The sequence below is a fragment of the Euprymna scolopes genome, chromosome 4 (assembly GCF_053919585.1).
Source record: "Euprymna scolopes isolate OS-2025 chromosome 4, ASM5391958v1, whole genome shotgun sequence".
NCBI classification, from domain to species: Eukaryota; Metazoa; Mollusca; class Cephalopoda; order Sepiida; family Sepiolidae; genus Euprymna; species Euprymna scolopes.
The window spans coordinates 169,456,645-169,475,412 of record NC_136485.1 but is presented as its reverse complement, the minus strand read 5'-3'; the positions used below and the strand labels follow the sequence as shown (position 1 = coordinate 169,475,412).

Genomic DNA, 18,768 nt, shown 5'->3' with positions numbered 1-18,768 from the left:
TGATGGTCAGGATAGAGGGCACGTATCTATTCAGCACCTTGTTTGTTATTTGGTAAAATTCTTAGGAACCAAGCCTCTGTTCTACTTTGAACTTGGATAACATTTGACTATTGCATTTTCTATAATCCTTTTGCAGTGTTTGCTGGCAGTTCTAAAGGTGACTTTAATTTCAAAACTATTACGTTTAAAGCAGTTGAAGTAGTGGTTTCTTTGTGCAATCACGGTAGTTGTTCGGCTTTTGTTGGAATTTCTTGAAGGGTATGTAGCTGTAATCAAATCCGTTAAGTCAGATGCTATATCGGATGCTTTCTTTTTAAACATGTACTAGGAATAGTTTCAATATGAACGTTCAGAAACCGTCCCGGTCAGTCATTGAGTATCCATACACTGATGGAGAGGAAGATTTGGGGTTTTGCCCTACTTTGGTTTTACCTTTGGGACAACAGTGATCAGAAGATCCTAGTGGAGACAAAACTAAGGATGAGCACAGTTTAGGGCATGTTGTTAATTAAAAAATGATTTGCAAAATGTCCATTGTGTATCTGAGTAGGTTTGTCAACAATCTCTGTTGGATCATAAGGAAGAATCGTGACAAAATCTTTTTTTTTTTTTTTTTTAATAAACTAGCCATTCTCCACAGACATGAATGTTTGAGGGATGAGCAAGGGATATGATCAATTTGCTTAGCAATATTCTCAAATATAGTTACTCCATCGTTGTGGGGATGATAGAAGGCAAATATGCTGTGTTGTGAGTAAGTGCTACTCTAAAGCACAAGTAGGGATGTTTGGTGTCTTGGGAGATGTCCCTGCCACAGGGAAGGTATCCTTAATGTAAACACACAACCCATCTCCATGGTGATCCATAGGGCCTGGTTTGGATGTGGAGTTAGAATAGTCTTTGATGGCAAAAATCGGTAAAGGAAGCCATTGAATTAATGTCATACAAGAACAACATTCTGACTTCAAAAAAAATTTTTTTTAATGATCTTTGTATATTTTTAAGTTGCTTCATCTTTATTTTTTTCTCCTCTGTATCACCTTGCTGACATTACGTTCTGTTGTAGTGACAAGAAGGATGATGGTCCAAGAGCTTTAAAGGGTGTGATGCGAGTTGGTGTTTTAGCTAAAGGTTTATTGTTGCATGGAGATTTAAATGTTCATCTTGTGGTCCTCTGCTCAGAGAAACCTACTCGAACGTTGCTGGAGAGAGTTGCTGACAGTTTACCTAAGCAGCTAGCTGTAAGTATTTCATCTCCAATAAATTTTATAACAATCCTCTCTATAAATGCTTTTTATGATTTTAAGCCTTAAATTTGCCTTAAACTTGCATACCAAATTAAATCCAATCTAAAAATTGAACAGTATTCTGAATATTTCATGTTCTCATGAGTTTTATTTCTTTTCCAAAAAATGAATAAAAATTTTGAAGAACTATAAATCTCAGAGAAATCGTTTTAAAAATTCTAAAGCAAACTGAACTCCTTGCTATAAAGTAAATTGTAAATTTCTTCAAAAATAAAAATTGAAAAGGTATGAACCCGTTTCACTCACCCCCTTTCCAATCTTCCCCTTCTCTGCATGTGTATAAAACTAGCAACTTGTGTTCAGCTAATTGTATGAGTCAGCAAAAATTTGCTGTAAAATGGAGAAAAGAATTTTTTTCTTTATAATTATAGACTGTTACAGATGAAAAGTATGAGTTACGACGTTGTGTTGAAGAAGCCGCCATCATTGTGACAAGTGAGAAGGAACCAAAGACCTCCTGCACAGTTACCTTGACTTCCCCCGTGATGCGAGAGACAAACATGGCCGAAGGAGGTAACCTAGATGTGTGCTCATGACACACGACACCTTTTTATAATTTGTGTTCTCCCTCCTCCTTCTCCTCCTAACTAGATCAGGAAAAGAATCTGGATTTTTTAAAATGTCAACTTTTTTAACTTGACACTATTGTATTTATATCAAAAATTGTATGTCTGTTCTCATGTCTATGTAATTTACATATTTGATTGTTTTTTGTTTTTGTTTTTTCAAAATAATTATGTAATTAAGTCCACCATAATGCATTTTAGTTTAAGCAAGTTGGCCATTTGAATATTTTGAAAAAGAATTACTTTGCGACCCTTCAAAATTGCAAAATTTATAAGTAGATTAAAACATTACTGTAAAAAATTACAATTTCAGTTTAGTTCGATTAATAATTTAATGACTAGTAAATGCTGTAATAATTAAATTTTTAAAACGTATAAACTGCTCCGTTATATTATGTAATTGCTAACGATCGGATTACTAATTTTTTTAGATACATTTTATTTACATAAACTCTTTTCTTTTCCTGTTATCAGAAAATCTTGCCTTCACTGTTAACATGATGTCAGCTGAAATAGTGTAAAGAAAGGAAAAAAATTCCTTGTTTTGTACAAATTGTTTTTAATTTTAAATGAAACCAGATTCTTTTCAAATATATTTTACTGCCTTTAAAGATTATCTTGTAAAGTGTATATTTTTATGAAATCTTTGCAATATTTAGAGTTAATTTTACTGAGCCAAATAGATTGTTTTCTTTCAACTTTATAATTTTTCTCGCTAAAGATTCCATAATCTGTTGTTTTTTTTTATTATTCTTTTGAGAACCAATGCTAAAGTTTTTAGTTTCTCAACATTTAATTTTCATCTTGAATTAAATGCAATATATATGATTCTTAACTTGTATACTTTCCAGATTTAGTTCACTCAATATTTGCTTATAAACCGGGAGAACACTTTTTTTTTTTTTTTTTTTTTAAGCAAATGTTCAAAGTCTTATAATATTAAATATTCTTGTCATGTCTTGTCAGTTTTTCTTTTGCTTTTAGAAGAGTATTGAAATTGTATTTTCTTTTGTTTGCTTTAATTTCAATATAAAAACCAGATTTAACCTTTAAATTGCAAACTCTCAAATCTTCAGGATGCTCACTATGTATATACTGTGCTTCCTAAAAAGTGCATCTCAATTCGCATTCATTGATCAAATCCATTTTTTCCTAACGTTGTCAGCCTTTTCAAATTCATTACAATATTTACACATATATTTTAAAATAAGTGAATTTACTAACATACTTTGTTGCTGATAAAGAATAGTTTTAAAACGAACTATATATATATAAGATTTTTCTGCATTGTTGCGTTGTTTAAATTTTAAGCTTTGTTTAAATTTTGATTGAAATACATAAGTTTAGAAAACTAATTCAATAGATTTTTTTAATAAACACATTTACTTGTTTCAACTTTTTAAAACAAATGCTTATTTAAACAAAAACTGTTCTAAACTTAGGTATTTCAAAATATATTCATGGTGTTATGGTGAAAATCATTTTTCAACAATTTAATGCTATTCCAAATCTAGTTGAAATATTTTATAAGCTAGTACGTAATTGATTAGTTTATGGTTGTTAATTATTTACATTGAAATGTGTTTTGGCGAGCAAATTATTTTTATTTAAAATCGTTTTAATGAGTGAGGAAAAAGTACAAAGACTAAGTTATAGCAAGTTGGCTGACACATACAAACTTAAAAACTACCCTCAATCAAAAAATCCGATATTTATTCCTATTTTCTTTTGCTTAACAAGGAAGATAATTCCACCAAATTGAGATGATCAAACATATCCGTTCTCTCAAGTCTTCTGAGTGGTTAGTATTTTTCATAGAGCATTTTAGAAATTCAGAGCTTTTTAGTGTAATTCTATTTTTAGTTTAAAATTCACTTGTATCTTGTGATTGAAATTTGTAATTTCTGGGTTGAATTTGAAAGAGAATACAATTTCAATTATTAATGCTTTTTTTTATTCTCTTTTCTGAAAATTGATTTCTTGTATGTAATTAAGATGCTTTTGTCTAATACCGTTTCGTGCCAAGCCTTTTACATGTCACCAGGTGGCGAAAGGATGAGGAGAATGGAAGGATTTTTGATCATGGCTTTTATCTACTCATGGCTGTATGGATTGACTGGATGATGACAATCTCACTCCCTCTTTCTACCCTCAACTCTTATTATCAAGATTCTTTCTTTAAGAAAAAAAAAAAAACCTAATCTCTTATAACTGTTTCCCCATTTCACTTTATAAGTGCAAATTTCCTATATCCCCCTTTCTTTCCGGTTCATCTTTTTTCTTAAAAAAAACAAAACTTTCACTTGAATCTAGTATCCTTTTTATTTCTTTTCAAATCAGTTATCTACTGAATTAGGTTAACTTTGTTTTTACTGCTTGCTTTTTTTCTTATCTTTTAAAAACAAAAAAATGTTATAATGAACTGATAGAAAAAAAAAAGTGAACCAACCCCAGCCCTTATAAGCTTATTCTTTAAGATTCCCTAAATTTGTTTAATCAGAATTTACCTTGTCTTTTTGTTGTTACCAAATATGTGCTGTTTTTAAAGAGAGAAAATAGCAAGTTGCATGTTATTCCCTCCCTCGTAACAGTTGGATATGTTATCAATCCATCTCTCTGTAAGCCATGTAGCAGGTTATAAAGCCTGAGAGTCTATGGTCAAACACCCATTCCAGCATCACTGACATCTATGCATCATCATTGTTTATAGAGACAGTAAGCGTGAAAGACCCACCGGATGTTCTCGACAGGCAGAAATGTCTAGATGCTCTAGCCGCACTCCGACATGCTAAGTGGTTTCAGGTTCGATTCCCTTTTTTCTACTTTGCAGCCTTATGGTAGTAGTTGTGTTCATATTGCTGAACCCGATTTACACATTTTTTGTTTTTAACTTGAAATTTTATTAAAAAGATAGTTTAGCTATGTGCAACCAAATGATCAATCTTTCAGAAAAAAAATTTTGATACATTTTATTTTTACGTAAATATTTTGTAAGAAATCCACGTGCTTTGTGTGTATGTGAAGAATCAGTCTATGAGAAAATCAATAAAATCTGTGACTGTTTTGTTTAGTTTTTGTTTCGATGTTTTTTTCCACTCATGAATAAAATGAGTTGATGTAAATTTTCTGTAAACGTTTATTTATAATTATTGATTCTGATAATTTATTTTTTTCTATCAAAATCAATAATTATAAGTGAAAAAATAAACATTTCATTTATTACCGAAAAAGATTCCATCCTCAAAACATACTTGCTGCCAAATAAATGTCCAATCAACAGTCAGACTGAAACTCATCAGATTTCTATATTTTTGATTGTTATTGATTCTTTCAAAGACCAATTCTCTACGTATGTATAATAAATCTCTAAATTAGATAATGTTATAGTGTGTATTGGTCTTTGATAGGTCAGTCCAAATTGAGAGCATGGATGGATGAATCTTTTTTTTTAATATGCATATTTATAATTTATTGCTATAATTTGATCCGTATATATATATATCTATAGGTTTAATTTCTATCATTTATTTTACTCTCGTTTCCTTGAAACAAAATTAATTTCTAAAAGAAACTTATTAACTTCAGGTGAATTGTGGAGAAAAAAAAACACTGAAATGCAAATATACGAGAAGAAGAAGAAATGATAATTTCCTCGTTACCATTTTGCCTTCTACACTTTTAGTCCAGCTTAACCCAGCAACCACTTTGAAATCTTTTCCACATTAACTTGATTTTAATTTTAAAATTATTAACAAAACACTTTCCTTTTTAAAATTAACAATTATTTCATTTACTTAATTTTATTTTTCAATTTTAATCTAAATTCTGATGATAAAAAAGAACCAGGAAAAAAACTTTTAATGCTATTTTCTAATTAAAATCTAAAAAAAAAAAACAAATCATTTCACTAATAAGCTATATTATTTGAATTTTATTAAAAAAAGGGATAATAAAATATTAAGATGGATTTGAACATTCCTCTTCCTCTCTTCTCAAAGATTGAAGTTTTTTGTTTTTTGCTTGAATTCTTTTATAACATTTCTACTTTTTTTTTCTGGTAAAAAGAAATTTTTTTCTTGCTACTTTAGTCTTTCGTTTCTGGGGATTTGGTTGCCTGGCTTTTCTCACTTGTTTTTTTTTTTTTTTTGTTCAACATAAAATGCAATTTGACAGTTGATGCAGATTTACTAATTCTTCAATTTGTCCGAAATACATTGGAAGTTTAATTCAAATTGCAATAATTCTCACCTCTTGTTGAATTAGTTGGGTTTGTTTACTCCTCCTCCCCTAGAAATATTACTTTTTTTTTTTCTTTCTCCCCCCCCCCCCTCTCACTTTCCAACAAAATCAGTTTTAATTGATTTTGTTAACCATTTTTATCTTTGCATATGTTATTAGGAATCTATTTTGTTGCTGGAATTGTTTCTAACTTCATTATCTTCGTTTTGAGTTTTAGAGAGATTTTCACATCTTTTTATTTTCCACCCTATTCCTTAATCTTTATCTAAAAAATAATTTTCTGTTGATACAGATTTGGAATGTGTCGGAATATAATTTTCTTTAATGCTAAAAGATGAAATAAGAATTTTTAGATGTTCTAAACAATTTTGTCATATGGACTTGGGTGTATTTAAATGGTGATTTGACTAAAGTGATTTGGAGGGAGGGGGCCATTATGGAACACCTTTTTGTCTTGCTTTATGATTTAAATCTAAAACTTTCTTCTTCTGCACGACGAATTTCATTTTGGATGGGCTATAATAAAATTTCTATTAACTATTTTGGGGCATAAAACAATTTTTTGCGTGAAATCTCCCAAGGGATTCTGCTTTGTTATGCATGTCTATCTCTTAATAACAAAAACTATTTTCCCTGCTCTTGACTGAACTTCTTTCCCAGGTGACTTGCTGCCGGCTTGGTTATCCTTCTTCTTCTTCGTCATCCATCCATATATATATATATGCGTATGTGTGCTCTTACAGCAGATGACTTGTCAGGAAACAGAATCTCTGCTGTAGCAGCCCTTCTTTTTATATATGTTGTGTTTCAAAGATGTAGCTAGATAATTACCCATCACTACAACCACCACTGCCTGTGAAAAGATTGATCATTCGTGGCCGTTATCAGGAATGTACATGAGGCTGGAAAGTGGGCAGCAGGGATGGGTAGGGTGGCATGTTGATGGGCAGTTTGATGATGCAACAGCTTGCACAACGGTTCTACATCACCAAACTGCTTGCTTTATGCCTGTGGCCATAGGATGGGGAATATACATTCTATCAACACAAATTCAAATGTCATAGTTGTGGGTTTTTTTCATTTTTTTTTTTTTTTCTTTTTTTTTTTTTTTTTCATTTTTTTTTTCTTTTTTTCTAATGTATAAAACATTTTCTTGATGCTTTACAATCACTTTCTCATGAAAAAAATTTTTTAATCGGCCAAATTTTCTGTATTGCTACGTACTCTCATCCATAAACTCTTCAGCTCTGTGCATTTTGTAACAAGTTTGGATATTTGACACTGAGAATTTCAGCAATTTTTGTCTTTAACAACCCTGATCACCATTTGAATGTTTCTTGGCTCTATCAAACTTTTTCCTTTTTTCTTTATTTCTTTTTTTTTTTTTTAATCAGTTCTCAACTTTTGGAAAATACTTTTGGAAATTCACATCTTAAATTTCCAAAAGTGCATTTTCCCATACCAGTTGAACAGCAACCCAAACATGAATGGTTTTGCGGATGTAATCTCTTCATGTTACTGATGTAGTGAATAGAATTGTTTATTGGACATACAGTCTTAACGTTTTATTGGACGAATTGAGTATTTACTTAAAAAATTGGACGATTTTAAGAAGAAAAAAAAAAGAACCTTTTTTTTTTCTTCTTTTCCATGTTGTAGTGATTGTGAAGAATCAATTGATTTTTTTTTCCCCCTTTTTTCTTTTTATTCTTTAGTGTTTGTTGGAATCCTTAACTTTTTGCCTCACCCTATATTCGTCATTATGTAAAAAAGGCAAAGATTCTGGATACGAGCTGTAAAAATTTTTTTTTTTTAACTTTGGTTTTCCAATTGAGATTATCTTTTTAAAGATGTCTCATTGCCTCCATATTCTGATGGGTATAGGGTTGATGGGTACTAAGTGAAGTATTCCATTCTCTGCTTCATAGTTCTCACATTTTTATCCCCTTTCACTTACTGACAAGTGCCGTTTGGCAAATCGTTGATTACAAAACCAGTCCTGTAGAAAATAGCTTTCATTCCTTCAACATGTTCACGTATTTCTAGTGACATCCATCCTGTCCTCATTGGCTCTCCGAAAAACTTTTTTCTTTCTATTTTAAAAAAATAAAAATGGGAGGGCTTTTAGATATAGAACAAACACTAGGTTTAATTTGCTAACATTACAGAATTTATTTTATCCAATTTTAGGAAATGTCATTAATATTTAAAAAAAAAAAAAAAAAAAAAAAAAAAAAAACTTAGTGGATTTAAGTCTTTGTTGTAATTTAACTTTGAGAGCCTAATAAAAAATAAAAACTGGTTCTGTAATCGTTAAATGAATTTAGCTTGAATTTCCCCATAACCATTGTTTTTTTTTTTTTTATCAATGTGTTTTTATTGCATTTTTTTTTTTCTTCTTCCCCTTTCTCGATACGTGTAGGCTAGAGCTACTGGTCTGCAATCCTGTGTTGTCGTGATTCGCATTCTGAGAGATCTTTGTCAAAGAATTCCAACATGGACCCCTCTGAATGAATGGGCAAGTACTTCCTTTTTAATAAAAATCATTTAATCTTTCCTGAAAAACTTTTTTTCCAACTATATTTCTGCTTTTTGTTTTTAAAACTGTTATTATGATGATTTTAGGCTATGGAATTGCTGGTTGAGAAATGTGTGAGCAGTGGCGGGACCAGCTTGAGTCCTGGAGACGCTCTGCGGAGAGTATTTGAATGTATTGCTTCGGGAATTTTGCTACCGGGTAAGTAAATTGGTGCAATTTGATTCTAGTGCTTAAAAATCGTAATTTACTTTTTTTTTTTTACTAATCATTTGTCTTACAATGTAGATGAGTTTGTTTTTTCTGCTAAACATGGCCAGTAGCATATTGTTCTTTTTCTAGACAAGTTGCCCTATGGAAATCTAGTTTGCCTTACAACTTAACTGACAAATGAAACTTGATGAGTATCAGTGAGTGATGCATGAAAGTTTTTTATCGAAAAAAAAAAAAAAAAAGCTAAGATCTTATGAATTGTAATATTATCGTTTCATTTAAAATGGAAAATTCAAACAAATATTTTCATTGATTTCAATTTCTGACAAGAATTGCAGAATCTTCTGATTTACATTTTCAAAACTAATTTTGAATTGGATTTACGGCGATTACTAATATTTTCAAAACCAATTTTTATGTCAGTGATTTAGTAGCGTAATGTGTAGACCAACAAGTGTTTTAAATGATTTTTATGACATTTCATACGGACTGAAGAAATAACAATATTCCAACTTGTCATGTAACTCTCCGACAATTTTGAAATGACTAAATAGATTGCGAGGCATTGATTAATAGCCAATACTTTGAGGTGTTAAATCTGTCACTTTGCATATTGAACCGTTATTCGCAGTTAATTGATGGTTGAAGATGGAAATGTTCAATAAATGGATTTTATGGTTCAATAAGAACAAAAAATTGAGCAAAGCAAACTTTGCTTACGGCCGATTATCTTATGATTTATATATGTGGAGTAAGGATTTCTTTTATTTTTTTTCATTGTATGCTTGATTTCAATAACATGAGTGTTTCTGAATGTTGTTGTATATTTAAATTCTGCACTGGAAAAGATTATTGACCAGTTTCCATTATGGAATTGTTTGACCATAATCTTGAATGATGCAATGAAGCTGATGAAAACTTGACATTTCAGGTGGACCTGGTCTGTATGATCCATGTGAAAAAGAATCGACTGATGCCTCGGCTTCGTTAACAACTCAAGAAAGAGAAAATATTACTGCTTCAGCGCAAGTGAGTCACAAACACTTTATTTACTTCAAATTTTCTTTTTTCAAAACGATAATGGAATTTAAACGTGTGTGGTTTGATGTTAAAAAAATTACAATATTTGCTATTTACTTTCTTTTAGCATGCTTTAAGGCTAATTGCATTCCGACAGATCTACAAAGTATTAGGTATGGACCAGTTACCAGCCCCACGTTTCCCCAGACCTAGATTCAACCCCCGCAAACGTAGGCGAACTAACAGTGCCGGTGACGGAGAAGGTAGGTTGTTTTTGCTTGTCTTACTTTCTTACTTCAATCTCTGATATACTGGTGCTACCAGATCAGGCTGTCTACTGACTTCTTGAGACGAAATGCACCTACAGATGTTTTTTGTTTTCTATCTCCCTTTGCCAAACTTAATTATGTTCTGCAAAACTAAAAACAAAAACAGCCTCCTTTTTTCCCCCTCCCTTCCCTTATTTTTTTTTTTTTTTCTTTTTCTTCCCCTACTACTACTTCCCAACCCCAGCAGAGGGTAAAAGTCCTTCAACGGGGCTACCTGTTTGCCGTAGCTGGCGACCCGTATCACTTTGGAACGGGATCCTGGTAGTTAAGGGTTTGCAGAGGACAGAAACAAGTTCCTCTCCATCCCAACACACTACTTTGGCCCTTACCTCGGTTAGACGGGCGGTCGGAGAGGCCTGCTCCGATCAATAGGCTGGTCATGTCCAGCTCTAAATCTGACACACATAACAAGAAAATACACTCATGCTCCCCACATCACACAATAAATAGATTTAGAAAGCGGTGGCTCATGGGTCAATCAACTAACTGGACAATGGATCTGACATGACTGGAAAACAAATATTATTACTGGAAATCAGTGAAAATCACATTTAGTAAAAATGGATGAAGCACGGGTGCTCAGACCCACCAGTTGGACGAGTGTGTCCTTCTTGTAGTTTGGGCGAATGGGTCCCCCCCCCCCCAAACACCTCCCATATAGGACTCCGAGGTGGGTGGGGAGCAAGAAGGATGAAATAAATTTAAAATCAATATGAATAACAAAAAAAGCAAAAGGACTCACTCCGATGTTTCGGATTACACAAGCTCAGACAGTGAGCAAGAATATATTCAAAAAAACAAAGAAAACTTCCCAAGATTCTTAGTCATTGAGATCATGGGAGAAAAAAAGACTAGCGAGCTATCTCCTTTCTTAATCGAAAAAGTGATATCCCAAAACAGCAAACCAAAAACGGTAAAAAAAATGAAGAATGATAACTTATCACAGTTGATAATTATAAAGATGCGAAAAATATCGTAGAAATATAAAAATTCCATACGAGTGTAAAACCTTCGCTCACAAAAGGTTAAACACCTGAAAAGGAATCATCAGAAGCCACGACTTAACTCTAGCTACCAAAGATGAAATCAAAAACGCTCTTAAAAAAAAAGGGAGTAATAGATCACAACAGAATATATATTTAAAAAAACGGACAATCCATATCTACTAGAACGTATGTATTAACTTTCAATACCCCCAAAGTCCCGAAAGAAATCAAGATTGGGTATACCAACGAAAAAGTAGAACCATATATACCAAGCCCATTAAGATGCTATAAATGCCAAAAATATGGGCATCACAGAGAGGCTTGTAGAGGACATGAAACATGCGGGAAATGTGGTTTAAGGGAACCCAGCCACACTGAGAGCGAGTGCCCCAATGAGGCAAAATGTTCAAATTGCCTGGAAAACCACCCAGCTTTCTCCAAAACTTGCAAAATTTTCAAAAAAGAAAAGGAAATTACAGAAATGAAATATAAAGAAAATATCTCCTTCCCTGAAGCGAGAAAAAAGGTTAACTCCAACAAAAACATAAACACCTATGCAGATATTACCAAAACCCCACCCCAAACCAACCAAATTGACTACCAAGAATTACTTAACAAAATTGATCTCTGAACTCAAATTTAATTGAAACCCTAAAAAAAAAACCATGAAACCAACAAAAAACAAATACTAACATACTCAAAAACTCAACTAAATGACCAAAACCAAACACAAATTCCAAAGAATAAAAAAGAACCTCAACAAAAACCACAAACTTACTTGAACCATAAACATACAGTATCAGAAGAAATGGAAACAAAACAGGAAAACACAAAACCTCCTCCCAAAATGCCAAACAAACCAAAAACAGAAATTCTATTAATTGAAAAAGAAAATAAGTATGAATTAATTGAAACAGTAAATCAGGAAGAACATGTAAAACGGAACAAATCCAAAAGCCCCAGACCAAAGCAAAAGAAAAAACTCAGCAAAACCTATCAAATGAAACACACAGACAAGAGACACACCTTCCACATCCAATGAGATGGAGACGTGAACCAAAAAATAAATAAATAAAAAAAATAAATAAAAAAAATAAATATAAACTCAAGAAACAGAGAGACCTAAATATATGGACCTCTAAAACAACAAAAATCAAACAATAACAACACAACAATGACCGACACAATTATTCAGTGGAACTGCAGAGGCATAAAAGCAAACATAGAACTACACCAACTCTCAGCAAAGTTAAATCCAGCTGTTATTTGTTTACAGGAAACTTTCCTCAAAGACAAACAAAAAATAAACCTAAATAAATACCAACAATTCAACAACATAAAAAATACTGATCTCCGCGCTTCAGGTGGTACTTCCATTTTAGTCCGAAATGATATACCATGCAGCCACTTAGAACTTAAAACTAGCTTTCAAGCAACAGCAATTAAAGTCGCTCTACGTAAACAAATCAATATTTGTTCCATCTACATACCCCCAAACCAAAAATTAAGAGAATGAACTCCAAAATATCATAAGGCAACTATCCACACCTTCATCCTACTTGGAGACTTTAACTCCCACAATCCAATATGGGGTAGCAACGAAACCAACCAGAAAGGCGAACTCCTGGAAAAATTCATTAACAATAATGATTTCTGTATATTCAACAATCAAACCCCAACATACCTATGCCCAACCTCCAGCAAAAACTCAGCAATAGACCTGACCTTATGTGATCCGTCAATTCTAATGGACTTTTCATGGTCAACGTACAATGACACTTATGGAAGCAGCCACTTTCCTATAATACTTGAAAATTTAAAAGTCCCCCTGGAAGAAGAAACTAAAAAAAGCAAACTGGGAAGAATACAAGAAATTTATGCTCAAAACACGTCAATACAAATGAAAATATTCAAAACATTGAAGACTTCACCAACAAACTAACTACAATTGCCAAAAAATGTATCCCTTTCAAAGCTACTCCATATAAACGCAACAAACCATGGTACACCAAAGAATGTCAAGACCCCATCAAACTACGACGCAAAGCCTTAAGAAAATTCCGAACAGAACCTACCAAACAAAATTTAATCAACTTAAATTATCATAAAGCAATAGCCCAGAAAACTATTAAAGAAGCTAAAAGAACATCCTGGCAAAAATATGTAAGCGGGTTAAACTTCTCCACAAACCAAAAATCAGCTTGGAACATGCTAAGAAGCATGTCTGGAAAAAAAACAATGAACCCCATTAAACATTTATCAGTAGACAACACACTAATTACAGAAAAAAAACAGGTAGCAGACTCACTAGCTAAACTGTTTGCTAAGAACTCAAATCAACCCAAAATTTCAAAAAATAAAGTACAACGCTGAAAAACAAACTAAACTTATCCTCAGACAACTATGAAACATACAACGAATTAATCTCCCTCAAAGAATTAATCAACTCAATAAAAAAAAATCCCACAACACAGCAGTTGGCCCCCGATAAGATTCACAACGAATTCTTAAAACAACTACCAGAAGAATCCATTAAGTGCCTTCTAAATGTCCTCAACAATATATGGGAAAACAATCTATTCCCAGAAATATGGAAAGAAATGATAATCATCCCAATACCAAAAACTGGAGAAGACTCCTCCAAACCCCCAAAATTATAGACCCATCGCCTTAACAAGTTGCCTTTGCAAAACCCTGAAACAAATAGCCAACCAAAGGTTAATATGGCACCTAGAGATAAACAACCTAATTAGAAATATACAAACAGGATTTCGCAAAAAAAGAGGCACAATCGATCAAATTAGACTAGAAACCCTTATAAGAAAAGACTTCATAAAAAAACACATGACAGCTATTTTTTTTTCGATATAGAGAAAGCATACGATACCACTTGGAGGTATGGTATCATAAAAGACATCCAAGACTTAGGCATAAGAGGACGATTGGCATTATTCTTTAAAAACTTCCTTTGCACAAGAAACTTTAAAGTCAGAATAGGAACAACCTTATCAACCAACCAAAATTTAACAGAAGGCATACCTCAAGGAAGTATCCTATCCACAACATTATTTGCAATAAAAATCAATAAAATTATCCAAAACATTACTCCTGCAATTGATAGCGCACTCTGTCGATAACTTTGTCATCAGTTACAGATCCCACCATATCCATTCCCTGGAAAGGATCTTACAATTAAACTTAAATCGAATCAACAACTGGGCAATAAACAATGGATTCAGCTTCTCTAAATCTAAAACTCAATGTGTTCATTTCTACCCTATTAGGAAAATACATAATGACCCAATCCTTAAACTAGAAGGAAATATCATACCTGTAGTCAACCAATACAAATTCCTTGGAGTCATATTTGATAAAAAACTAAATTTTATACCACACATAAACTATCTAAGACGCAAATGCAATAACACCCTTCAACTCCTCTGAGTGGTTGCCCACACAAAGTGGGGAGCAGATCAACAAATCCTTCATAAAATATAAAAATACCTCATCCGCTCCCAATTAGACTACGCTTGCTTTATATACAGAGCAGCGAGAAAATCATATTTAAAAAAATTAGACCCAATCCACCACGGAAGCATAAGACTGATACTAGGAGCTTTCAAAACATCACCCGTAGAGAGCTTAATTGTAGAGGCAAACGAATATCCACCTCAAATTCAAACTGAAAAACTAGCTCTCCAATATTATCTAAAAATCAAATCCACTCCTTCAAACCCAGCCTACGAAAACATCTTCAATCCTAAATACAAATACCTATTCGAAAGTAATGAAAAAAACAAAACCATTTGGGCTAAGAATGGACTCAATTATACTCAAAGAAACTGAAATCATCACTACGAACATACATAACTAATTCCAAACATCCTTCCATGGAAAATAAAAACTCCAAACGTAAACCTTAGCCTAAAAGAACTTCAAAAAGCAAAAACACACCCAAGCATATATCAAGAGGAAATTTATAACATTCTTAAAAAAATACCCAAAACATCACCTTATATACACTGACGGATCTAAAGACAAAGAAAGAACAGCCTGCGCAGCGGTATCAAACATAAAAACCCTAAAGAAAGCACTACCATCAGAAAGTTCGATATTTTCAGCTGAAGCTTACGCCATAAATCTAGCTCTTGAAATCATCCACAACAGCAGTTACCAAAAATTTATTATACTATCGGACTCACGATCAGTTCTAGAATCACTGAAAAATAAAAGATTGGAAAACCCCCTTATAGTAAAACTCCTATGTAATCTAAACACTATGGCCAACAATAAAGAAATTCTCTTATGTTAGATCCCTGGCCACATAGATGAAAAAGGTAATGAAAAAGCTGATAGAGCAGCAAAATCTGCCCTCAAACTAACCCCAGATAATATAAAAATACCATTCACAGACCTGAAGCCTAAAAAAAATGAGTTTCTTCAAAATAAATGGCAACAGGAATGGAATCCAAACACCTACAAGAAACTATTTCAAATAAAAACCAAAGTAAACAAATACACCCCCACCCTTACAAAATCCAGGAAGGAACAAGTTGTCCTATCCCGCCTTCGTATTGGACACACCAACCTCACACACTCCTTTATTCTGAAAAAAGAACTAGAACCAAAATGCAACACATGTCAAACACGTCTTACAGTTATACACATCCTTAAAGAATGCAAAGCACTAACCTAAGAACGAACCTCCTCTTCAACGCTAATAAAATGAAAAACCTATTCAAATACAACGATGCAGAAAATATCTTTAAATTCCTAAAAGAACTGAAAATATATCAAAAGATTTAAAACAAGGAAACTCCATCCTGACCCTAATCATATGAAAAACAGAATATTTTAAATCACCATACTCTCAAATCTTAAAAAAATTGGTCTTTATAAAAAATTCTAAAAAGAACCCTTTATACAACGGTCCTGGATATGACCTTAAACTATATTCGATGGTAAGGCCCAAGCTTGCGGGCTTTAGGGAGTGTGGAGCCACCCTTTAATTGCCATTGCTCCCAGGTCCACTCTGACCCGGACAACTATGGGTTAAATAGAAACCAACACAAACAAAAAAAACATACTCTATTAAAAAATGATTCTTCAAAATCACTGGATTCGGCATTAAATAACCTGAAAAGGGTTGATATGCCGTAAAACAAAAAAAAAAATGTCTGTATATCATACATTTTTTTATATATGTAGTATAATCCATAAGTAATATATTCATTTTAATAATTATCAAAAAAAAAATTACTAATTTTTTTTTATATCAAATTCTCTTTTTACAAGAAGTGCAATTTTTAGATGTTTGAAAATGTGAAATTTCATTTAATTAAATTTACTTTTCATATATATCTATATAAAAGCGAAAATGTGTGTATGTATGTTCGCTTTTTATGTATGTCCAAGAAAGGCTTTTTTTTTTTTTTTTTTTTTCAGAGAAGCGATCAGTCGCTTCGCAACTTAAAATTTTTTATATCATATATAAATCATATCTCAGAGTTAACAACGGAGCTCGCCTGTCTATTTAATTTGCTCAACTTCGGGAAGATAAATATTCAACATTTGTCGCTCGCCGCATGTGGATTAGGCTTAAGGCAAAATGTGTAACCATTTCCTGTATGTCTCGCAAAGACTTCTTTCACACACGCTCCGGGGGGGGGGGGGTTACGATCGCTTACAACTGTTTATATAGGCCCTAGATAATATCTAGGATTTGGGAAAGCGCATAGCGTATAGATTTATTTACTGCGACTTTTACAAAATTATTGCTATTTTGGCTTCTCGCGTGTTGATTGGGCTTTTTCGTATAAAAAGCGAGACTAATTTCAACTTAACGTTCTCGGCATCGTGCCGGGAAACATCCAGAAGCAATCAGCTTTGATCAATGTGGGGATCTGGACAATGGGAAGCTGCTTTCCCCCTCCCCAACATCTGTTGGGGAAAAAACTTGGGTAAACAAACCCAAGTTAACTGCATGACTTCTATTTGACCTCAATAATTAGGTCAGATCGAAGGAGCAGAGTTAACTTTTATTACTGCCACCTGTCAATAGTTAAATAAATTTATACGTGTTTCCCTTGTATGTCTCCCTGGCACAGTGATTAACATCGTATGTTTTGTTTTTTTTTTTCACACTTTAATTTCCAACTTTGCCTCAAGGGTTCGGGTTCGGGTTCGATCCTCATACTTACCTACCAAAACTTTTTTTATTTTAACCCCCCTCGGAGTTTTGATTTACCCAAAACCACACACACCTCCAAACACCTGGGCAACGCCGGGTTACCCCCCCCCATTAGTGTATATATAAAAACAAAAACGTAAATTGTTACATCATTATCACCCATATTGAAATCACCACTTTGAAAGAAGTTGAACTTGTAGTAAAAAAAAAAAAAAAAAAAAAAATGTTCATGTTGAGAACACTAACCTTTGTCGTTTTAGTTAATTTATAAAAAAAAGTTGATTTTAAGTAAAATCTTTTACATAATCCATGTTGAGGATAAGTTTTTTTTTTTTTTTTTTTTTTTAAATTATTAAAATGAAATTATTTTATTAGATTTAACTTTCAGTAACTGATTTATTTTTAATCTAGGCTTATTTTTTTCAAATAGAACCAAAATTTTACTAAAAAAAAAACAATTTAAATTTTCAATTCATTTATCTTTTTTTCACAGTAAAATTAAACGCTTTATGAATTAAGATTTTATTATTCCTCACATGTATGCAATCTTTTAAAAAATACAATAATACTACTGTATGTGATGTATCATTTAATATAATTTCTTATGGGCGATTTTTTTCTAAGTTGATGCATTTTTCTGTTTTTCAGGTGGCGAAAAGAAAGATAAGCGAGATGCTGATACTGATATGATGGAAATGACAGACATATAATTTTCTATTTTCTCATTCTTTTAAAGTCTTTTCTTCTGTTAGTCACTTTTTAAAATGAACTCTTCTGGTCATATGATTTTTAAGTTCTTTCCCAAATATACATTTTCTTTTTTTTTTCTTCTCTTTTTCCCCTTTCCTTTGCAACTAGCTTTTGCTTTCAATATAATCTGAAAAAGTCAATTACTACTCATTTGGGCAAAGGAGAATTAACCTTGGCAACAATTGGTGCTTTTGGTTTTCTCATCCTCGTCCATATGCACTGATTACTTGACTTAGTTGAAATAAAAACTAATTGGGACAGACATTTTTGTGCCTTTTGTTTTTTGTTGTTTTTTTAAATGGCAAAATAATTGAAAATCTTATTCTATGAAGTGTTGCTATGGCAATAGATTTGGAAGCCGTGCAACGTTCATAGAATTCTATTTGCTTCAAATAAGGAAATGAGTTCCAAAGAAAATTTGTTGAATTTTACATTCTGTAGCATAAATGTTAAGTTTGAGCTTCTTGAGAGAAAGTTGTGTTGTCGAAGAAGCTTGATGGTGAGGTAATTATTAGAATAATTGTCGAAGAAAAAATGGATTGGAAGTTAAAAAAAAAAAAAAAAAAAGCAGCGGGTGTTATTTTTATCGCACAAAGAACTACCCATTGCTGTGTGCAATCAAAATGATTGGA

At 32.5% G+C, this 18,768-nt stretch overlaps 1 protein-coding gene across 26 annotated transcripts in view; it reads left to right on the top strand.

Moving 5' to 3' along the window:
• The window catches only part of LOC145270147 (zinc finger RNA-binding protein-like), a 167,912-nt gene extending 149,512 nt beyond the window's left edge, over window positions 1-18,400 (top strand). For 19 of the 26 annotated variants that reach the window (XM_080125766.1, XM_080125793.1, XM_080125803.1 and 16 more), the window contains 8 exons: window positions 1,067-1,241; window positions 1,679-1,820; window positions 4,584-4,675; window positions 8,535-8,630; window positions 8,738-8,849; window positions 9,793-9,890; window positions 10,009-10,144; window positions 18,035-18,400. In XM_080125766.1, the coding sequence (XP_079981892.1) occupies window positions 1,067-1,241; window positions 1,679-1,820; window positions 4,584-4,675; window positions 8,535-8,630; window positions 8,738-8,849; window positions 9,793-9,890; window positions 10,009-10,144; window positions 18,035-18,096 (913 nt within the window). In that variant the 3' untranslated portion in view covers window positions 18,097-18,400. The remainder of the gene's footprint in view (window positions 1-1,066; window positions 1,242-1,678; window positions 1,821-4,583; window positions 4,676-8,534; window positions 8,631-8,737; window positions 8,850-9,792; window positions 9,891-10,008; window positions 10,145-18,034) is intronic. The other 7 variants (XR_013865315.1, XR_013865313.1, XR_013865314.1 and 4 more) reach the window with 1 other exon arrangement.
• The last annotated feature ends 368 nt before the right edge of the window (window positions 18,401-18,768 follow it).